The 24,286-nt window shown below is 43.2% G+C and overlaps 1 protein-coding gene across 3 annotated transcripts in view; it reads left to right on the top strand.

Moving 5' to 3' along the window:
• LOC135907176 (serine/threonine-protein kinase 11-interacting protein) overlaps positions 1-24,286 on the top strand; it is a 105,463-nt gene that overhangs the window by 21,514 nt on the left and 59,663 nt on the right. For all 3 annotated transcript variants that reach the window (XM_070536909.1, XM_070536908.1, XM_070536910.1), the window contains 5 exons: positions 8,960-9,091; positions 11,345-11,702; positions 16,900-17,400; positions 19,785-19,942; positions 21,761-21,853. In XM_070536909.1, the coding sequence (XP_070393010.1) occupies positions 8,960-9,091; positions 11,345-11,702; positions 16,900-17,400; positions 19,785-19,942; positions 21,761-21,853 (1,242 nt within the window). The remainder of the gene's footprint in view (positions 1-8,959; positions 9,092-11,344; positions 11,703-16,899; positions 17,401-19,784; positions 19,943-21,760; positions 21,854-24,286) is intronic.

Here is a 24,286-nt window from a genome sequence, read left to right on the forward strand (position 1 = left end):
CATCGCTTTCAACTTCACTACGCTTAGAAAACAGAAGTCTTGAAGTTATGTACAGCAAATGTTCTTGCTGTGATTTTATTAGATTACATACTGCATTAAAAAAAACCTACCTGCAGATTACTTTAACGGCGACAGTATATGTGAACAGTTGCGTGGGGAAGTAAGTGCAGCAGCACCACTTCTGTTCCATGCGGTGCCCGTCAAAGCTCGCACTGTGCCGTGTAGCATGGCCACAATACCATTGCCATAAATCTTCATTAGGGAGTTTCACACTCAACGGAGTTTGTGGGTGCCCTTGCAGCAGGTGTATAACGCTACGTCGGACATACTCAGGTACAATCCAGTTTGTCACCTTACAAGTATGGCAGAATGGTAGATCCATAAGGAGAATGCTCTTCCACAACCGCATTCCGTGAAGCTTCTCACTACAGAACGCAGTGGTTAGAACACATACAGAGTTGCTTATTTATTTATTTATTTATTTATTTATTTATTTATTTATTTATTTATTTATTTATTTATTTATTTATTTATTTAACCATACTGTAGGCCAATTCTTTGTCCCAAGCAGAATTGGCATTACAACAATAGGTTTGAAAAGTGAAGAGGCTATGCAACAGTAAGAACAGAGATCTACCTCTAATACAACCCTAGTTATCTTAGCAAGGGAAAGGTCACAAACCCAGAACACAAAAGTAGAAAGTTCGAAAATAGAAAAGTGCAAAAGTACAACTAGGCTATACCATGGAAAAGACAAAAATCGAGACTACAATTTCAACTCTTAACCTTCTATCACAAAAAGTTTGCAAATAGAGAACACATTTGGTTGCAAAAAAATACATTCTAGTTCAGTTAAGAGATTGTTCAATTCAGAAACAATCGGAGGTAGTTCATTCCATTCTTTCACGGTTTTATGAAAAAACCGTTCTTATAGGAGCTTATTTTTGCAAAAATCAAAGCCACTGTGTGTTGTATTGTATGCCTTATTTGCCTGTATTAGCTTGCTGAATACAATTTAGAAGGTTTAGCAGGATTTTTCGTGAAAATGTTTATGAAGGAAGAGGAGTCGACTTATTTTCAGGCGTATTTGTAACATCGTGATCTGGTGTTCTAGCATGAGCAAGGAGGGAAAATCGTGTCTTCTGCATTTACCGTGTATAAATCTTACTGGCTTTCTTTGAATATGTTCCAATTTTTCAGTGTTTTTTTTTCAAATTCTTCTTTGTGTAAGGATCCCGCAGCACCAAGGCATATTCCAATTTGGACCTTATGCATGCATTACATATTATGCTAAAAGCTTTGTATTTATGGGTGCATTTTCAAGCTTCCTCTTAAGAACACTTAACTTTTGAAAAGCAGAAGTACAAGTGTCTATGATATGTAGGGACCATGATAGATTTTTCATAAAGGTGACTCCTAGGTACTTATGAACTTTGCAAATCGCACTCCTGCCGAGGTGATGTGTGAATACGCTGGGGCTTCTCTGTTTTGTGATGCATAGAAAAACATTTTTTTCCTGTTTAGCTCCATGCCCTACTCTTCACACAAGTAATCAATAGCCTGGAGAGCCGCCTGTAGACAATAATGGTCATCTGTGCACAATATCTTTTTAAAAACAACACAGTCATCTGCAAATAATCTGATAGAAAGATCGTCTGGTAACACATCTATTAAATCATTTATATAAATTAAAAACAAAAATGATCTCAGTACACTTCCCTGGGGAACTCCAGAGGTAACTGATAGCATGCTGGATGAATAGTTTTGTACTTGAACAAATTGTTTTCTGTCTTCAAAGGGCCCCTCACCAGGTCTGGCCATATTGAGCTGACAAGCGCAGAGCATACATTCCGCAATAACGATTGTGTCTGCAAAGTATTACATTGCTACGCGCCACAGAAAGACCTGATGTTTCAAACCAAACACTGTTTTCTCTTCTCCTCACATCCACCACGCTCCAAGCCAGAGGATTACTTACATGTGCTAGTGCGCCTACGTACACGTGTTCATGCTGTGATGTCGCTTGTGGTGACATGTTACTTCGAAAATTATTCAAGGCAACATCTGTTATTTGTGTAATATGTTGCTTGAATAGACGAATGAAGGCTTAGAGAAATAATAAAACGCACAAACCAAATGTCTGCATGTTTTTGTTTTACTTCGCACCGCAGCAAGAGAGATGTATTTCCATTTCATCTGCTTGCCACCGGCATACGTCACCGGCCCATGACGTATGCGTCATGCGATCCTCAAGGTCTGGTATGAGGGAATGCAGGGAAGGAATTTAGCTTGCGGAGGATAGACGGTGCAAGTGCAGAGAGTGTCTCATTCGGCAGTGGGCCTTGTTTCCTGAAATCATAGGTTTGCAGCACTGAAATATTTCTACCTCAGCAATTAATGAGCCGATTTGAAAAATTTTGGCGGCAGAACGTTCCCTATAGGACACGTAACAACTTCCAGCGTATCATCAAAATTTGCTATGGGGACTGGTGATGGGCCCTTTAAGGTGTGCAGCAATCCATCCAACATTGTTGGACAGTAGACCAATGTAACCCAACTTAAGCAATAATTTACCGTGAGGCCTTACAAAAATCCAAAAACAAACATCCACCTGGCCAGATATGTCAAGAACACAAAAAAATGCATGAACTGTTGAGACTAACCGCGTGATTGTCGACAGACCTTATCTAAAACCGTGCTGGTAAATGAAGAGTATTCTATGTTCAACTAGGAATTTTTGCACGTAACCTATATATAATAACATGCTCAAACAGCTTACAACATCGACGGGGATAGAAACTGGGTGACAATAACAAGCAGGGGACTCCCTTTTTTATGTATTGGTACGATTGTGCCTTTTGCCAATCACATGGTATATTTATCATCTCAGCGATAAGTTAAAAATATCCATAAGAAATCCAGAAATTTGCTCAGCATAGTACCTCAAGAATAAAATAGGAATGCCATCTGGTCCACTAGCCTTCCTTGCACTGATACTCAGAACCATCGCCAAAATACCCTCGCATATGATTACGATTTCATGTACACAATCACATGCGGGTGCACCATGCTCAGTTTCATCCAGCTCCGAAAGTACACTTTGAAAGTAGCAATTCAAATATTTTTCTATGCTACAAGGGTCCGTCAGTGTAATGTCATCAACCTCTATTTTCAATAATTCTGTTCTAGCTTGGCCAAGAAATCGCCAGAATTTGTATGGGTTGCTTTCAATAAACTTTTCCAAAGTGTTACTAAAAAGATTATGTCTAGCTTGCTTAACCTTACTCAATAGATTATTCTTAAGGAGAGTAAAATACTGTTTATATTTTAGCATTTTGTTGAAGTAATTTCTTTTGCACTTACAATGAATTATCTCTCTGGTAATCCATGGATCTGAACAACGTTTGCGAGCACTTTTTGATGGTATAAAATTTTCGACGCAGTATGTGACAGTATTATGGAACATCTGCCATGTGCTTTGAGCGGTGTGCATTGGACTGCAAAGGTTTCTAAGTACTAGTCTATTATTGCCACATCATCTGCTCAGTCAAAATTCTTAACTGCGTTCTTTGCAGAAGTTTCTTTCTAACTGTCAAGAGCTCTAGCCCATGTGAAAAAAAGCAATTCATGGTCTGAGATTCTGGTCTCAACTATCACGTGTGCACCGCCGAGGACATCAGTAATGAACATCAGGTCCATATAGTTTCCATATATGGTATAAGTAACGTCATCGATGAACAGATGATGTGCGCTAATCTGGCACCATCTCATAGCCATTGTCATCGCAGGGCCCATCTTGCATGGCACTAAGCTATTCTTCTCACGTTTTCACCATACATGCATACCTTTCTGTCAGTGCATGTTCTAGGTAGGAACCTGCATAAACAAGAGGGAGGAGTATGTGCTTTAGTGTATTTCATCGCCAGTCAGTGGTAGCGTGGCGGAAGGCTCACTTTGCTAAATGAAGAGGTGTTTAAAAATGGCTTTAAGCATCACATATGTTATAGGACAAGACTATACAGTAGAATGGATGTAAAGAGCGCAAGAATCAGCCTTCGAAATGCTAAAATGGACAAAAATAATGCGGCAAAGCACTAACAGTTTTAAGGCAGTGGTTAATATGACCACTTGAAAAGCAAATTCACAAGCTTCAGCAGTGGCATTAAAGTAGCATCTCTGCCTGCAGCGCTGCCGCACATGGTTTGATTTGCATCGCAATTAATATTTTGCCTCTGTTGATTTTTCTGTTTATTTTTTTTTCATTTTTTTCAGTAGCATGTGGCAAAAACATTTTCACTGATAATAGCAAATGAGAGCAAGCAACACATCTTCACGGCTGCTTGACAGTCAGGTCTAATGCACCGTCTGTTCATACGAATAAGTGTGTTTATTCTGCTGCTTTTACGTGCGCTCCGTAGTGCATGTAAGAATGGCTCAAGAAAGTTGAATGCGTGACCCAGTGGCCCACTACATGAGGCAGTCCGGCAGCAGGGTTGACGCGCTGCTTCCTGTCATCTTACCTTGTGGCAAAAGGTTTCATCGACGATTACGATACTCCCTAATGCAAAATTTGAGTGCAGCTGCATATGTGTTTTCATTTCGCGACATATCGGCTGGCGTGGACATTCCGTCTCTTGCGGCACGTTACAAAAGGAGCGAAGGGTGCTGCAACTGCCTCGCTAATCAGAAGTGTCGCGAGAGGCAGCGTGTGGGTGAGGCATGGGTGTGATTCCCAGCAGCCATCGCAGACAGACCTTCGCTCATAAGGCGATTTCTTTCTATATTTGATATAGGTGGTGTCATCGGTGAGCAGACGATGCGCGCTACTCTGGCGCCATCTCGTAGCCACCATCACTGCAAAGTCCGTCTTGTGTGGCACTATGCTTTTTTTCTTGGGCTTTTGCCATACCGTCCTCCTCCACTTTCCACCTCATGATTATGCTGCACCCTAATCCTCCACTTTCCTCCTCAAGCGCTCTTCGACATCGCCACCTTTCATCCGTGCCCCGCATTTGCTCTTTCATCCTTCGCTGTGCTCATTCACTCGGTTACGAGGACACTGAGGAATGGCGCGATGCTCGCCGCAGGAATGGGCACGTAAGAGCTGCGCTTTAAAAGGCATTAAAAAAAAAATTGTGAAGTCACTCAGATCAAGGAAGAGGTTAACGATCTCTAGTGGCAAAGCAGAAAATTAAATCTCGAGTTTCATGGCATTCCCGTGGTGGAGACGAAAACTTTCTAAACGAGGTTAACAAAATATCTAAGAAAATAACTCTGCCAGACCTGACTGAAAATTGTATTGTTGCTATTCATAGATTGCCTGTAACAAAAGGTAGAGTGCCGGGTGTCGTGGCCCTCTTCGCAAAGCCTTCTATGAAGACTCATTTTTGGCTAAAAAGAGACATTTGATCATCAGCAAAGAGTGCTACTCGATCATCAAGAACTTCACAACGAAAAATGGTGCTACCCGTCATTGCAAATAAGTGGGAATCAGAGTAGTAGATGCTTCAATGTCAGTTTAGTCAATTGGTATCCAACCCAAGTACTCAGCATAGCAACTGGAGATTTCATCGCAGTGCTAACAAAACAGCCAACTTGTGATAGTTACTGTTCTTGTAATATAAACCACCGATTGTGAACTGTTCAGCTTTCTTCCGCTTGATTTTTTGTTTAATTTGGCATTTATAAAAAACCAATTGTTGTGCTCTTTACAAACATTCTACTCTAGCCTTTAATCTATCTCATATTGAGCACAAACAACCACTGCATATTTTGTTAAAGAAAGTGAGCCCTCAGCCACATTGGCTCTGATTACCTTTGAAGTGAGCTATACTGTGCATGTATTCTTGATCACGTTTGCACAGAACCCCATCTATACGGCATTCGCTAAGCAGCATCAAGGTACAAGTGTGTACATTCTAACGACATGGCTGAAAATGCTTTTCAAGATGTGCAGGACCACAATGTCTCATACGACGGCATAACTCATGCTACCAATTTTTTAGTTTTTATTGGTGGTCTGCCTAGCGGTATGATTAAAGTGGTTTCTCGAAGAAGCATCTAGAAAGAGCTGCTTTGACCAACAAAGCAAACCGTATGACAAGGGTGGCATGCCTGTTCACGAACAAAAACTGATGTTGAAGAGTGATCAGTGGAGCTAACTGTACAGAGAAGAGTTGCGCTTCTCTACTTTCATTAGGTAATGATCCTGTTAATTTGTTTACTGCATTTTCGATTTCAACGCCTTTTTAATTGCAAAATATTGCAATGTGAAGTGATTTCCACCAATCCCTTAGTCTTAGTGGATCGGCAGCGAAGCGTAATTGCAGCGTTGCTCTATTTGTGTTAAGCACATGTCATAGTATCGTGTCGAGGCGCACCAAATGGAATGCATTTTTCTCACTGAAAGCATGCATCAATGCTTTGGAAGTGGTTACGGCAGTTGGTACAGCAATGATGAGCATGCCAATCTGTGCAGGCTGCGCCAAAACAGGCATGCTGTACTACAACACACACAGAAAGAGCACTGACACAAGAGAAACGTCTTTATCTGTTCAGTGGGCTTATGCCTGACGTGCCCAAACGTGAAACATGAAAAATCCAATGAGAAACAGTGGACATGTTTGCATAAAAACACTGCTGGATACATCTAACCTACCTGTAAAGAAAGATGGAGGGAGATGTCGGACGTACCTTTAACCACAGCCTATAGAGACAGAGTTTTGAATGAAGAGGGAAACTGTAAAGGAGGGGTAAGCAAAATGCTAGACTGTAATAGGTGCAGTAAAACCTGATTAGCTTGAGCAGGCTAGGTGACTATTTGTTGCTCCCCAGTTTCGAAGGGCATGACAATAAAAATTACCAGCACCACCATCAGGGCAGTGCAAGAATAAGGGCTGGAATTATGCCACGAAAGATGGCACAACACTTGTTCGTGATAAAAAATAAAAAGACAGGTGTGCCCTGTGTTGGAGATACAGACCAGGCTAGGAAGTTTATGACAATTACTGACAAGTCATTCCAGATGTGTTGAGCAGAGCAGCAGAGAGGTATGCAGCATTGAGTTGGCAACACGGCACATGATATCATGAAGCAGAATTTTGCCGAGCAACAGCGATGACCGTGGAAGAGTATGAAGTAGCATTGGTGAAATTGGACTAGAAAGGGCAAAGTGTGTAGAAAAGTGTAAAGCTGTGGTATTGAAGCGTGGAAACATAGTAAAGCGCAAGTGGAAAATAAAGACTGCTTTGCAATGTATTGGTTCAATATCTGGTGTAGGATCTGACTGGTTTTCATGTGTGTAATCACTGTTATGTTTTTGCCCTTTTGAAAGGTGTTTTTTAAGTACTGGGATGCTCATCATCGTTGTCATAGCCACTCCAAGAAAGATGTATTTATCTTTTCAGTAGCAGCTACAACAGAGGATGAAGTGCACTAAAAGCAGATACCCTTGGCAGTTTGGTAGTGACAGTCATGAAACGCTAGGCCTAATGTGACAGATATGAGTCTTGACTGGAGACAGGGAAGTAGAAGGAAGTGGGGGCTGGCATACTAACAGATACTTTAGTGGGGGGGGGGAGATTAGAGGGAGAGGGGTGTGTGCTTGGTGTGCCACCCCTGGCTCTGTTGCTTCCCCATAAGCTTTGAGCCAGCAAGACAGCTCATCTGACCTGTTCATGTAAAGTTTGATAGAATACCATCTGGTCGGGTAAAAATTATTGTTACAAAAGAAGTAGATCACTGACAATAGTCAAAGCAAAATTTGAGGTCCATGTGGATCCCTTGTTCACAGTGGGAAGCAGAAGGTTGTTAAGTTGCCCTTCAAAAGTACATGTTATGGGGGTAGTAAAAAAAAAACAAAATCACCGACGATTACGATACTTCTTAATGTGAAATTTGAGTGCATCTCTATACATGTCTTCATTTTGCGTGTCAATATTTTGTATATATATTATATAGGTACAAGGTTTATATTAGAAAGAGAACGCTGTGAATGGCATAGCTGGGGCAGATAATGTCTCGTGCAGCACATTGCAAATGGAGCGAAGTGTGGCACAACTGCCTCGCTAATTGGGAGTTTGCGAGAGGCAGCGCATGGGTGACACAAGGGCGCGATTCAGGGCAGCCACTACAGGCAGACTTACACTCATGCAGCACTTTGTTTCCATATAGACGGTGCACGCTGTACTGGCGCCATATCGTAGCTATCTTTGCCGCACAGCCCGTCTTGTGTGGCACTATGCTTTTCTTCTCGCCCTTTCATTCCACCAACGACAAGAACAACCCTTCGTCACGGGGAAATTGTGGAACTGGTGTCGATGGTGACAACACCCAAGGGAGCGTGACATCGAGCCTTACTCATAGTCGCTCGCCATCGCTTCTTGCGGGAGCAGTGATACCCATCACACACGATGGTACAGTGGACTGGCCCCAGAAGCTGACGCCGCGGACGAGCGTAGCCCTCCCCACCTCACACCATCCTGGCCACCCCTCGAAAGCACAGATGAGATCACCCACATGGCTGCAGATGCCTCTGCCGCCGGAAACCAAGCGCATGTACAGGCCATCTCCCCTCCGATTCTACTCTACTTTCCACCTCATGCTTTCACTGTAGCCTCTTCCCCCACTTTTCTCCTCACGCTCTCTTCCTTCATCTCCTGCTGCACTCTTCGTTCACTTCCTTTTGCTGTGCTCATTTACTTGGTTACAAGGTATGATGCCGAGGCATGCCAACCCTCAATGCAGGAATGTGCGCCTAAGTGCGGCGCTCTAAGATCATTTTGTTTTGACTGTGGTCAATGACCTGCTTCTTTCCGAATAATCTGTCCTATTCATATCACTTGTCTCATTGTCTGCACTGTTAGCAATGTTGAATGCCGACAAACTCTGCTGGCTTGAACCTTCGTACAAGAAACCTGAGCTTTGTTTTCTTTTCTGCCCATTGTTCTTCTTCCAACAGCTGCGCCTTGTGGGCAACCCTGTCACATTCCACCAGGAGTACCATTCAATAGTTGTGTGCCATCTACACCACAAAGTAGTCACAGGAAGATTCAGGCTGGATGATAAACAGCTGCCGAAATGTTTTATCAAGGTAAGGTCAGTTTTAACCAGCATTTTTTTTTTACGTTGCTTTTATGCTCCTTTTAAGAAATGGTAATTGGTGCACATCATTGTCAGTGTTGCGTCATGCCGCGGCTTCTTTGTTCGCAGTATGTAACTTTGCACCCGCAGTGGAAAACAACTTGGTGACCACATAAACTTGCATAAGAGAATTTCACCTTGATTCCACCACTTTGCATTAGCACTTTAGGCCAGAATAGAATTGACTCTATTTGGACAATGCATATAAGTACACTTGTCAAGGGGTTTTATTCGTAGGTAGTATGCTTTACAAAGCTTCATCCCAGAAGGTTGACAGTTCAGGTTGAAGGTTCAACATTAATGAAGCGTCAACCTGATTGACACTTCATTAGGTTGACACTTCAAGCCATTAACCCGGAATGTTAACACCCTGCTTCCCATGTTTGTTTCTATATTTATGAGAAAACTTGCTAACTTCAGGACAATTGTGCTTTCACACATGTGCTGTAATGGCTGAGTAGCTACTCAGCTGTTCTGCTGTTCTGCTGCTAAGCATGATGTCTCAGGTTTAATTCCTGGTCATAGTGACTGCATTGTGATGGGAGTGAACTTTGAAAACGCTCTTGTTACTGTGCTTTGGGGGTGCCCTTTAAAGAACCCTAGGGGCCCAAATTTAAACCATAGCCCCCCTTTCACTCCTATGGGGCGCCTCGATTTAATGCTGTGGTAACCTGCATGCGACGAAGCCCAAGGGGAAGCCAGCTGCCACCTTCCATGCAGCCAGTGGCACCAAGTTGGGAGCGCAAATGTTCCCCAACATCGAGTGAGCGTAGGAGTACACAGAAGGTTTTATTTGCGATGAATCACTAGGCTGCTCACTTGCCTCCTAAAATCATGGGCTTGCCGCACTGAGATATTTCTATCTCTGCTGTTAATGAACCAGTTTGAAAAATTCTGCGGTAGAAAGCTCCCGAGAGGGCTCGTAACAACTTCCAGTGTGTAACCAAAATTTTCTTTGTGGCCCGGTGAGGGACCCTTTAAAGGCAGAAATGCTGGTGTATGAGATTTTAGTCTACTGTAAAGAGTGCCAGGTGACCATAATTCACCTAAAGCCACCCCTCTCCCTCACTTTCACTACAATGTCGCTTATGGCACCTGTGCTGTTATGGCATGTTAAAAGCCCAGAATCAGTCACTCATGCAACAGCTGCATTTTCTGTGGGCTTCTTTACTATACATGGTCCATTGAAACGGAGGAACAATTTTACTGAAAAGCTTTTGATATGCATGATATGACAGCAGGTAGTTCCCAGCACTACAGTCTCTGATGATGCCAGACGTCTTTCATTGTTGCATGCATGTACTGGCTCTTCTGCAAGGCTCACAAATAGCAGAAAACCAAAATTTACACTTTTAGATAGGCTAGATAAACGCAAAGGTCCAAACACCAAGTGTCTCAAACCAAAGGCGAGATTAGACAATTCTTGTGATATAGTGTATCTCGCATAATCTCGGCTCTGTGTAAGTAAATAGGTCCCCTTCAAAGCACAGTATCGCAAAGCGTGCACTATCTTAGTAGAGAAAGGCAGGCGTGCAAAACACAGACACAAGCAAAACGGCATTCACACAAGACGTCTTCTTGTTCTACGTGGGTCTGCGGTTTGCATGGCTGCCTTTGTCTAATGTGAATTTATACCGGATTGCCCAGGTTTGTTTTCTATACTCCGTTTCATTCTTGGTAGGCAAAGCAGCAGAAGCCATGCAAGTACTATTGTGGTTGTAGAAGGCTCACACAGCGCATTTTGCAGTGCAGTTGCTTTTGATCCGCGATGCTTTCTATTCAACAGCTACTTTATGTATTACAATTACAACTTGTGGGCACAAAAGTGCGTCAAACCACATATTATTTGTACAAATTTGTCCTTCCAGTATGTAATGTACTCTGTTTTGGTCGTGAGCACACTGCTTGCACTCACGACCAAAGTTGCACAAACATGTCACTTTGCTCATTCGATGACGTGTCTTTCTGAAATGCAATGCCTTCCATGTGATTTTACATCATGTTTCTCATCATAAGCGTACGAGACTTGAAGGTTCTTCAGATTACACGACACATACCTATATCTTCCTTTCATATGTGAAGGAAAAATTTTTCAGTGGCTAATCCAAGCAGTGATACAAGTCTTTCTAGCCTTCATAGCATTGCCTGCCAAGTATGAAATGTATTACAAATGTACTCTTATTTGTTTTGTCTTCTTCCGCAGCCTACGAACACTAGGCAACGACGCGTAAGGCAGGCCGATGCACCAGTGCCGGATCCAGTAATCTCTGTGCCGCCGCTCCAGCTCACGGTGGAGTCGGACGACAGCAGTAGCCTTGCGGGAGAGATAATAGAGCAACGGGCAGTGGCCTCCACATCTGCATTGACTTTGAGCAGCAAACAGAGGCTCTCCGCATCGTTCGAACAGGACGGCAGCTCTTGCAGCAGCATTGAAGCGATGGACCCCGTGGCTGGCCAAAGGCCCAGGGAAGGCAGAAGATCCAAGAAGCGTCAATCCAGCAGGGTGGCAACCATCTTGGACCAAGAAGGACACGTGCCTCCTGTTAAGGAAAGTGGCAACGGTGAGAACATGGCATTTGTGCTGGGATATGCCGCTAGTAGACATTTACTAGACATTGGCAGGATTCCCATGAACTTTGCCATGGTTTTTATTGTATCCGTGTATTTGAAGAAGGATGCGGTTGTCCTCATTTGCCTGAATACATAAATTGCAGGTTTTTATGACACATACTGCGAATGTGAACAGGAAAAACAGGACTGCTGGCATGGCATTTTTTACTTCTACCTTTTTCTTTTTGCAGTAACTGAATGTTCAAACCATTTAAACAAGGCATTACTAGTGACAGCAAACATGAATAAGCATGCAAAAAACACAATTTAATTTTTCAATTAAATAGAATTTGCTAATTAGTAATTAAGTTAAAAATTTTTTGGCCCACCCTTCAGCCACAACCACCTGCCTACATGCTTTGCACAAATTTCCATAATGCTGCATCCTTGTCTACTTAACATATTGATATGAAACAAGGGCATGATTATTGATATCATAATCATGATCGCGACGTTTTGTTCATACGAAGGAGACAAAAATCAATGAATAAATCATCAATTCTTTAGTTTCTTATAATGCAGCTGCTACTATTGTTGACTTTTCATACGACTCTTGTGCGATGCTCTGGAAATTCCAGTGTGGAAATTTTTCGGAGTGACTCAATAGGTACTTTTCTCTTGACGTATACAGAATGCCACACATTAAAAAATTTGTGTGCGCTCTATGTGCCTTTGCATTTTGTGGCATCACTATTGTAATTGATTCTTACGACACCCGGTGTAGTGATAGACTTTAATGGACTATGGAGAGTGTTACGCCTCTTTACCACGTTTGAGATTAGTGCTGGTAAAAATGTTTTACTGTGAATTTTTTGCGGATTATAGCTCTGTTTAAATGATTCTGACTGACTTTTTTTATGTAGTTTTACTTCGCAAGAAGAAATGACAGCACTGCCCGCTCCTATTTCTGAAATCTCTTGCAAAAGAGAATTAAACTTAGTAAATATGTGCGACAAAAGAAAAGAAAAGTGTCAGCATTTAAAAAATACATAAATGTAGCAGTGTTCAAGGAATGGCAAGTGAAACCTTGTTACTACAAACACCACTTTAACAGACTTCACAGATTAAAGAACTGCAGTCTTCTTATAGTAGTTTCAATGTAAAAATATTTCAGTACTACAAACTTCAGAATACCGAACTTTCCAGAATAACGCTCGTTATTCAGTTTCCCTGTGATGTTAACAATGCCTCAGTACTAGGAACTAATATTCCAAAATCTGGGGATTCTTAGATTTCCGTGTATCCTTCACAGCGGACAAAACAGTAGGCTAGCAGACGATGCAGAGAGCGACGTCCTGGTGCGTGGGTTCAGAAAACTTGAGACGGCACCTGAGAAAAAAAAGAATGGGGGTGAGCAAAGGTGACGACTCATCAGGTTTTGCCAGTGCATGCTCCACTCAGAAAAGTGTCGCCTAGCAACGGAGGTGCATCTCTTCCTTCTTTCACCCTTCTTTGTGCGCTCACCACTTCCTTTCGCGCTTTTATCTGTGGCTATTCTAGCTACGCGCGCGGTGAAATGTAACTTCTGTACTGGCGGAGATGCCACACGGTCGCACTTTGCACTCTCCAGACACCTTCGTTTACGCGCGCTTGTGCTTTGACATAGTTCAGGTGTCTGCCTTGAGCGAGACATTTGCGGTGTTCACTGCACAAGATGTTAAAAACAAACAAAAAGCATGAAACATTGTGCTTAGGAGGCGACGTGGAGCTACCTTTTTGTCGGTAGTTTTATGGCGTCAGAATCTGTTTTGCACATGGCAATCTTGATATGTAATGCTTTGTGGCGGCGGGATCTGTGGAAAATAGCAACAGCGCTTGCCGAGAGCCGACAGTGGCATTTTCATGGATAGCTCACATGGGGACAACTTATGAACTGATGGGTCGATGGGCAGAATGGTTAATTTGGTGGTGGTGGTGAAAAACGTTTATTGGTGAGAAGGCCAAAAGTAAAAACAAATTAAAAAGCAGCGTTGTGGGCGGCCTTCAGGCTGCCGGTTGTGGCGTCCAGGCCATGCCTAGTCGCGACGTCCTCCGCCCAGTTCACCAGCTGGAGTTGGATATCCGGCTCGGTGCTGGACAAAGCAGCCTCCCACTGCTGCGGATTGCTTGAGCGCCAAGAGGCAGGGGGCAAGTGTGCCAGGCAGGAGAATAGGACGTGAGCGTAATCGGCGCGGGAGCCGTCACATAAGCGGCAAGCCGGCGAGTGCGTTCCGGGGTGGAAGAGGGCAAGACGTGCAGGAGTAAGATAGGTATGGGCCTGAAGGTGGCGCCATAAGTGTTGGTGGGGCTGGGAAAGGGATTGGTGCGGACGGGGGAAGGTGAGACGAGAGAGGCAATAGTGCTGCGTGATATTGCGGTACGTGAGGATCGCGTCGCGTGTATGCATTCCCGGCGGGGGCGGGCTTGCTCGGTCAGTCGAATCTCAAGCGATGGAATTGGCCGCCTCATTACCAGGATGGGCTGCGTGAGCGGGCACCTAGATGATTTGGATGGGGTGAGAGGGAACGGTATTGGAACGCAAGATTCCGATGGCTGGGTATGCCACCCGTCCAACCGCGTAGTTGTAGACCGCAGGTTTGGGGTCGCTGAAGATGTACTTCGCAGAGGTTTGCGTGATGGCAAGGGCAAGAGCTGCCTCCTCGGCCTCGACAGAGGTGGAAGTGTAGACTGAGGCAGTAAGAGTGGGTCGGATAGAATTGTCAGTGATGGCAAGGGCATGTGCTGGGTAGCAGCGGTACAGGGCAGCATCTACGTAAGCCACGGCGGCCTGCCGTTCGTACTGACGCCAGAGCGCGGAGGCTCGCGCTGCTCTACGGGAGGGGTGGTGTTCGGGATGCATATTTTTAGGGAGGGGATTAACGGTTAGGAAGGGGAAGACATGGGAAGGGATGGGCAGTGATGTGGGAAGAGGAATAAGAGGGGAGAGATTAAGGGTGGAGAGAAGTGTGTGACCCGGGCGGGTGCGGGAGAGACGGAGGAGCTGGGCCATGCAATGGGCCTCTGTCAGCTCCGCCAGGGAGTTGTGGACGCCCATCGACAGTAACCGAGCCGTCGACGTAGATGTGGGAAGGGACAGGGCTGACTTATATGCATGGTGAATGAGGCTGTCGACTTTGTCTTCCTCGGTACGAGAAAGGTAGAGATACGGAAGAGAATAAATGAAGCGGCTGAGAACAAAGGCCTGGACAAGGCGGCAGAGGTTGTGTTCGCGCATGCCGTGGTGGCAGTTTGCAATGCGACGTATGAGGCGGACAGTGTGGTGTACAGTGTTTGTAAGTCGAGTGATGAGGGTGGTGTGCTTGCTATTGGACTCAAGAAAGAGTCCGAGGATGCGGAGTTAATTTTGGCACTTCCACTATAACAATCTTTCAGAATAACAAACAATTTACCATGGTCCCTTGAAATTTGTTATAATGTGATTTCACTGTACTTTAAATTTTTGGGGCAGATTTTACTATTGTGGCTACAGCTCTGATGCCACGTCATTTGCAAATTAAACTTCTGCTCTGGATATGCTCCGGATATATTCATGTAACCTTACACCAGATGTCCAGTTTCTGCACAAACTGCACTGAATGGGTGTGACTGCACTGAATGGGTGTGCCATTCTGCTGCTGATTACGAGGTTGAAGGATTCATTCTCGGTCACAAAGAAAGTTTTCAAGTGAGGAGCGAAATGCAAAAGCGCTTGTGTGCATAGACTTAGATGCATGCTGGTACAATACCCCCAAGACCCCAGGTGGTCAACAATAATCCAGAGCCTTTCACTATGTTGTCTCTACTATTGTTCCTTATTTATGCATTAAAGTACCTGAAAGAGAAACATTTATTTTAGCTGCGTCGGTAGCTTCTGGCTCTGCAATAGTAGCATGGCCACTCTTAGCATGAAAGGAAGATTAGTAAGCCAGAAAAAAACAAAAACAAAGAAAGGGCAGGTGGCAGACCCACCATGAATTTGCTGTGCCAGCTTGTCATGACATCATGAGTTTTATCAGCGTTTACTTGGGTTTAGTTAATTGTTAATTGAAAAAAAACTACATTTCATCGTAAAGGAAACAAAGGCTAAACATGGCAAATTTTGAGAAGTTTTTCTGCACTGAAATGAGAAAATACTTTAAGATCCATGATGTCATACTGACATATTGACGATGAGGTTTCAGTGCAAGATTCAAGCAAGGGAAGTTTAACTTTTACTTTCTCCTCTAGTAAAGTGCTATAGAACCTTGCTATAACAAAGTAGCATCAGACACAAAAATGCCTGCATTATATCTAATATTCGTTTTAAACATGTAGTCGTTATAACCAATAATGTTATCAATGATTTCTATATGTTTTTCTGTCTTCATTATTCTGATGCATGCTTTTGTTAATGGACTATAGTTAAGACATACCATTTTGAGTTGATATGATCCTAGGTGTTGCTGTCATTGGCATATACGTGCATTGTTTCTAAAAGCCCCGTAAAGGGCTGACAGTATTCTCAGATAAATAAGTAAAAATAGTTGTTCAACTTTGAGTCATTTTTAACTGAATTAATGAATGAGTTTTTGAAATGAATTTTTGCAGAATGCTTTACCAGTTGTAGCTGGTTTAGTGTTCTGCCTTAGGGTCCCCTTAAAGGGACACTGAAGGGAGAAACACTGTATCACTTTAGAGGGATGAAGTATTCTTTCAAAACTTGATTTTCATTAATTTTTCCCTGATAGATTGATTATTGAAAGAGAAAATGGAAGCCAAAGATAAATTTTCTGAATTTCGTGCCGAAATGCCGGCACCAGTATGTCAGTTTGACATCACAGATTTCAGTGTATGTTTTTCATATTGGACCAGTTGGGACTACATAAAAGTTCTCGAAACTTGCCATGTTAAGTATTTGGCTCTTTTAGAAAAGGCTTAATTAGGCCCGAGCAGATGCCGTCACAACTCATGACATCGGGGTGAGATGGTGCGAGAACTTCAAGGGGGCATTGCCACCCGTCTTTCGTACTTGCATCTTTTTCTGGCTTACGAATTGTCCTTTCACAGCAAGAGTTACTTTTTTTTGTTGTTGTTGTGGAAGGGCAATTAATAGTACAGCTAAAAAATTATTTCTCTTTATTGCCCGTTTAATCAAATCAGTCAAATGAATCCTCTTCCTGTACTTCGCAGCCCCTGCCCCGCACGATGACTTTCTCACCTACAAAAGCCAGCTGGAAAGCCGGAAAGAACAGCTCGGTGAGGAATGGCTTGTCGGGGTGTCCGCCCTCCGTTTGCCTGACGCTCAGAGCACTCCTTGTGGGACGCCAGGCACCTACACGTCGCAGGATGGCAGCTTTCTGGCAGCAAGCAAGACAGCATCAGGTGACGCTAAAGATGCAGCCAGCGACTCTGACTCTGGACGGGCAGAATCTCTCAAGACTGTCCTCTTCAAGGAGCCTGTCGTCAAGCAAGCTGTGGACGCTATCGGCGAAGGAGCGAAGGACAGGTCTGCTGAAGAAGAAGGAGAGGGCCCCCAGAGACGCATCTCGGAGCTGAGCCAAGGTGTCGATGTGCTCGACGAGGTGCCACCAGACCCACTGGACGAGTCCGGTGCTTTGTCACCACAGGAGGGATTCAGTTGGACTACAGCCAAGAGTGCACTGACTCCTGAGGCCACAGATATTAGTGAAGGTAAGTCACTACACCGGTTCCAATTACTGCAGTGTAGTGACGGTGAAGAAGCTGTCACACTACCAGAAAAAATTAGTGAAGAATGGATACTTTCATTGGGTAAGCGTGCTCAGAAAGCAAGCAACACTAAAGTGGCAACGACAGCACAGGTCATCAGCTATCGAATCTGAACTGAAGTAGCTCTCAGCTGGCCGCTGTTCTTCATAACAAAGTACGTTTTTGGTAACCCCCATGGAGCATGGTGAATGTTCGCTGAGAAGCTCGAAGCATTTTGTTGAAGGCTAATTTAGCCAGACCAATAAAGCTCAAGAGTAGACTGGTTGCATCGATTCTTGCAGACAAGGTGAGAACTAGCACTCTGAAACAAAAGAGGTGTGTCTGCATGTCAGCAGTGATAAAACTAAGTAAAGAAAATACATCAGGTAGCAATATGTCATTACTTTCTTGAAATAACAGTTAAACATAAAAATTCTAATTATCATTAAATGTCATTAATAAAATAAATTAAAATTACAAAAGTTTGAATTATGCAGAAACCATTATTTGCTTTTGTCTTGTACTGTGTGTGCTATGTTGTGGGAGGCTTATGTACACTTGAACCTCATTATAATAAAGTTGAAGGGCAGCCAAAACTACTTCAATATACTTTTCGTTATTGCCCTTTACTGCAATATATGCCCAATGGGGGACAAAACAGAGCTGACTGATCCAGGCTGATCAGCCGCTCTCACACAGCTCCCCTCTGTGATCGAGGGAAACGGCTTGGCTTGGCTGGCTCGTGGCTTCCGATATTTCATTGGCACAAATGTGGTCTCGGAGGCCTTGCTTAACTGCACCAGTTGGCGGTGTGTGCTGCAGAGAAATAAGAGGATGAACTGGTCTTTCGCACCACCATGCGTAGCTGCCCAGCGTGGCGGGGCTGGCCGAAAGGTAATAGAATGCAAAATCCTTGAAAAAAAGAAAAACTGAAATGCGAGCCACTGCACAATCGCCTGCCACCCCAATTGCTGCCATGCGCTTCTCTCTACAACAGATGCATGCCAGCCTCGCGCGCAGCTCTCTCGTCGCCCTTCCACCCCTCCAAACACAAATGGGCTGCGCTTGTAGCTTTGTGCCATGCCACACCCTGAAACATGAATGGACCACGCCAACCGCACTTACAGCGCTGATGGTGCTGCTCCCAGATTGCTCGCTGGGCCCTCACAGTTGGTTCTTTGTTCTAAGGCCCTCATTCTGCACAATTCTGCTAATGGGTTAAGTTATTCGTGCTCGTCTTTCTTGGTTGCGTCGAATTCGTTCTTGGCCGTGTTGTTTCTCAGCCTCGTTCGACTCGCAGCCGAAACGGAAGATGGCTGATCCACCCACTAATCATCGGTAATACACGATGTTGCCAGTGAAAAGAAAGCGCACTGCTATAGATTTGAAAACTAAATGCTTGTAACTGATCAGGCGATCACGAACACGCTTGCATTGGATAGCGACGGCAGCGATGCTGCAGTAGGGCAGGCTGCCTCAACGTTGTCCTCGCAGGGGACCCTGCAGATGATTCAGTTCCTCATGGCCTTGATTGCACGAGGGACCTTCCACTTCACTACGTGGAGCACCTAAATGCCTTGGAGAAGGATGTCGACAAGCTTTGCATAAAGGAAGGAAGGCTGACATACCTGCAGTTTTCTCGTGCAAGTCAGTGGGAAGTATGTGGCGAGATGCTTGTGGCGGTCACATCTCAGAGTTTCTTCTGGACTTCTCAAGCTGAGATGCTGCTGCGACAACCTTGCTGCATTTTTAAAAGGCACCTTATGGGGCCACCAAAGCGATGCAGTTGTTTGCAGCGTTATGCAAACAAAGTTTGCAGTTGTTATGGCAGCGCCATTCTTGAACACCGACAGCTGCTGCTTGTTAACAGCACACGATCAGAGCGCGCACGAAGCAGAGTTAAACATTTAAACAAGTCAACACAATCGGAAGCCGTATGGAGAAAGGTGGGGGGGGGGGGGGGGGGTTAGAAGAACTGGTCTCCCCTTCATTAATGTTTTCTCTGAACAGCTATGCCATCCCACAGTTTGATCTCTCTCTCTCTCTCTCTTTTTTTTTTCTCATGCAACCTGGTTATAAAAATTATCAGTTATAACAATGGAATTTTTTTGGCACTTGAATATTGTTATGAGTGGGTTTGACTGTGCTGGAAAAGAAAAAGCTTTTCAGACTCCTTGAGAAGCTTTCTGATGCAACCATACGTTGACAGACTGTGAGGCATTTAGGGAACCAGGACAATTTTTACAAGTCTTGTACGTCTTTTTTCATCTGTTACCCATGCACAAAGATAGCCATGCTGAAAAGAGTTGATTTGCGAGCACCGTGATGTTTTATCTTCTTTTGCGCAGACATGGACAGCAAGCTATTTCTTGTTCAGAAATGCAGCGACGGCATTGAAACTTCAATTTTTGTTGGCGTAAAAGATGACGTGATTAGAGAGAGTGACAGCCTCACTGGAAAGATTATACACCGCATGGACCTTAATGTACTGTCCTCTGTATCTTTGGTAAGTGCTGTCAACAAGGTTTCACATTTACTAACTTTCCTTTTTTCCATTTGAAGTTGCACATAGCTTATGGTTTATTTAGTGTGCAGGTGTCTGTTACTTAACTGTGTTCTAAAGGGACTCTGCAATGCTGCTATCTGTCTTTCATGATATCTCATCCTCCTTGTGGTATCGCATTGGCTGTTGTACTGTTTTTGGATATGAAAGCCACCAATGACACACTTGTTTGAACTACCAAGCAAAATGTTTTCACACTCTGATTGACAAGAAAGAGAACTCATTAAAAAAGGAAGTTAGAAGTATGGTTGCCTGTAACTGGCCGAGTATTGTGAGCACCATACATGTTGCAGCATGCATGGATAAACGTGATTAGAGGGAGCACAGGAACAGTTAACGGGGGCGCTAAAATTTTTTTATGAAAGATAAGCAATGTGATCTCAAAAGAACTGTGACACATATATTCAAAGTTATTGTCACACACTCCTCACATATAAAAGAATTGCACCTATCAAGTGTGAACGTTGAAAAATGCAAGATATTTCAATTTGATAGAAAAGTTGGTCTCCGAATGCAAACTTGGCATCATTAACATTACTGTGACGTGAAGACAGAGAACAAAGTTTGCTGACATGTAGCAGTAAGGCCAGGTATGATAACGTTGGTCACAAAAAACAAAACAAAAAAAAACTGAACAAATAAGAGTGCTACACACATTTCTTTTGGCTGCTCTGCAAGCCAGAGTATCATGATGTCACAGTGCACATACCTTAAAAGTACCAAACCAAAACTAGTTCTAAATAACAAGTATTACAGTAAATTATTTAGTGCATGCTAGTACTTCCTAGTACCTGGGGGGGGGGGGAATTAGAGCTTGGGCATTTAATTAATGAAAAAAGAAATGGCTAGTCAAAAATGTCATGTTAGTACACTTTGGAAGTTCGCTTACAAACCTTTTCCAACTGTGTAAAAGTTTTCGAATGAGCCTTGTTCGAATACAATTATCGACAATGAAGTGCTGTTTGTGCCACGCCACTGCTGCCATGTCCACCATGCTCCCCTTATCAGTCGCCTGGTCTTTCTATAGACACGACCTCAAGATTAGGTGGCATAACCTTTTGTTGCACCTGCCAGGGTCACACACCATAGTGTCAAAGCATTGTTATCATTCCCTGCTACAATATGGTACCACTACCTTATCAGTGATGAGACCTCTTCATATTTCACTTTTTTTTTGGCGGCACTGACTTCTGCTGTAAGAGTAAGCAAAACAGTGCCGAAGATATTTGGAAGCTTTGAAGAAGGGGACAAAGATGTTTTTGAGTAAAACTGTAGGCTCTGTCATGTTCATGACAGCATTGTCCAGCGACTAAGTAGCTTTAGTATTTGCCATATTCAAAGAGTTCCTCACAACCACTTTAAGACTGGAAGAGGTACTGCAGGGCTCCTTGAATGTATATGGGTTTGAACCAGTACAAACACATTTTTGTGTGTGTCCTGTGCATTTATATCCTGTGCCACTGCTCACGAAATCTTTTACAGGGCATGTATTCTACAGTGAAAGGTTAGCCATTATGATGACTAAAGAGGTTCTAAGGGTGTAAGGTTGGAAAATGCACGCTCAAAGAGCTTCCAACAATTGGCCCCTTCTTTAGCGTTTGTACTGGTCAACCTATTCATCACCTGTAAAAAGAATGTTCCAGCTAGAAACAACTAGTGCTTGCAGTTCTAGTAACTAACAAGAGTGCCTTCATGTGCAGTTGGTTTTCATAACATTGATACGTTTATTTGCTTACCTTGTTTTTACATATTACCTTGCAGCACGACGACACAGCGGTGAAGCTCAAGTTTGACACAAGTATTCGCAGTAAAAAGGAGAGGTGCTATGTTTTTGACTGCAGTGAAGATGCAGAGGTTTGAAATAGCCCTTGGTAACTCATTAGTTTACGCCTGTTGACATATTAAGGCGAAAGCCTTAAGTGCCTCATGGGTCGACAAATCCGTTGTCCAGCATTATCAAAAAGTTGACCATCGGACATTATCGCACCAAAATTGATGGTACCACCCACGACCTTTGGGGGGAGTCAAACCCACGGGATTTGGTCTAATGAAGGCAAAGTTAATTAAAGTTAATTAACCCACTACCTTTAGTGGGACCAGAATTTGATGGCACCAAAATTGATAGTGCCACCATTGATGGTAGAACCCACGACCATTGGTGGCAGTAAAACCCATGACCTTTGGTGTTAATTACGGCCAAGGTAATTAAAGCACTCGAATCCACGACCATTGGTGGAAGCCGAACCCTCTGTCGAACCCTCGATCATTGGTGGGGCCAAAATTCAGTGGCACCAAAATTGGTGATGCCACCATTGATGGTCTAACCGACAACCATTGGTGGGAGTTGAACCCACAACCTTTGGTGGGAGAAAACAAGTCATAGGAAGTAACAGTGCATTCAGATGAGAATGTCAAGCAATTTAATTAATGTCTCATGAGTACGCAGGCTTTTGCCTTCATCCTCTTTAGCGTATGCAAAGTGACTGTCAACTTTCATTGCTACTATTTGCAGAATACTGAAATAATCCGAGATGCAGATGGCAGTAACAGTGCTAGCAGATATATCTTGAGAGGTTTTGCTCATTGCATTGTATTAGAAGCATTACTGGTTTCTCGAGTACTCTCATTAAATGAAAAGAAGAGAGAGTCATTCTACATTAATGATTGTTGGTCAAACACTTCTACACCAGCACTTGAGTAAGATGTCATTTCAGTTATAGTTCTGTGGGCTGTATTTGAACTCACTACCACCAGATGGTGCCACAAACACTGTTGCTTATGTATACGCTTCTAATATTAATTTATTTCTTAAATATAACAAGCGTTCATACTGCCTGAATAACCCTTATGCCATTGTTTCATCATACATTACCTGGCCTTTAATAACTGTGAAAAGCTTGTGCAACCCGTTGCTTTGTCTTTTTTCTTTTTTTTAATTGGATATTATGTACGTTGGCTGTCCTTTTAACTGGACAGGATTCACCATGCATTTAAAGAGTGACTAGAGCGTAGTTTTTATATCATTTTCAAGTACTACTTAGTTTTAGCCTCTCAAATTTAATCTTAGCATGCTTATCATATTTTCAGCACCCTTAAAAGTTAAAACAGTAGCAGGGTGGATAAAAAAAAAGTTTTGTTTCTCAGTGAGATTTCTTGCATCAGCATGCACATGCTTTACACGTAGCTACTGAAAAATGTTCTTTGTACGGGAACAACGCTGTTTCACATGCAGTGTAGCTGGAAATCACTCAGCTGTCTCAAGAATTTGCTGAATATAGATTACTATAACCAACAGCAATAAAGAAGAGAGGACGTTACATGACTGCACAATGACATAGTTGTGCCTTCGTCAACTGCCAAGATATTAATATCTTCCAGTGCTTGCTTGTGTTGGGCTGCTGAGCACAAGGTCGCGGGATCGAATCCCGCCCACGGCAGCTGCATGTTGAGGGGGGCGAAATGTGAAAACAGCCACGTACTTAGATTTAGGTGGACGTTAAAGAACCCCAGGTGGTCCAAATTTCCGGAATCCCCCACTCTATGGCGTGCCTCGTAATCAGATCATGGTTTTGGTACGGAAAACCCCGTAATTTCATTTTCATTCCAGTGCTTTCTTCCAGCATACTAAATGATTCCGCAGTACAGTCCAATCAGCAGTCTGCTACAATATATGCAACCATATCTTAAATGTCATAATTTTTATTAGTGCTTGTGATAACATAACAAATAGAAATAAAAGAATAATGCACTCATTCTTGTAGCTTTTTAGTGATATACATGTAGGTTATTATCGTCAGAAGCAATGAATAAAGAGAAAGTGTTACATGAGACACATAGTGGAGTCAACTGTTGGTGCATTCTATCTTCCACTGCTTTTTTACTACCTTACAGCAGGTTAGCTGATTTTGCAACATAAGTTTGAACCTTTAGATGCCAGCAAAAGATGCAAAAATGCCTTCAGGAAATGGCATTTTTTGATTAAACATGTGGATAGCAAGTTTTTTGCAGCTTCAAGATGTATATATCACATGGGAGCATAGTAAATTCAGAACTTGTGTCTGAAAATGCTCAAATTTAAAATGAGAAGGCGCTGGCGGAAGGTGCCGTCCATCTAACTTTGGTCACTGCGGTGCTGTATCAAAACTACCATTGTGACTTCAGAGTCGCTGGATGTCTCTATAGCACAGGAAACAGTGCTATCACTGTCAGTGCTTTCACGCACAATCGTGAAAACTGCCATTGTTAAAACCTCTATCAGGCAAACATAGACAAACTAAAATGAATGGT

Source organism: Dermacentor albipictus, chromosome 4 (assembly GCF_038994185.2).
Source record: "Dermacentor albipictus isolate Rhodes 1998 colony chromosome 4, USDA_Dalb.pri_finalv2, whole genome shotgun sequence".
Lineage (NCBI taxonomy): Eukaryota > Metazoa > Arthropoda > Arachnida > Ixodida > Ixodidae > Dermacentor > Dermacentor albipictus.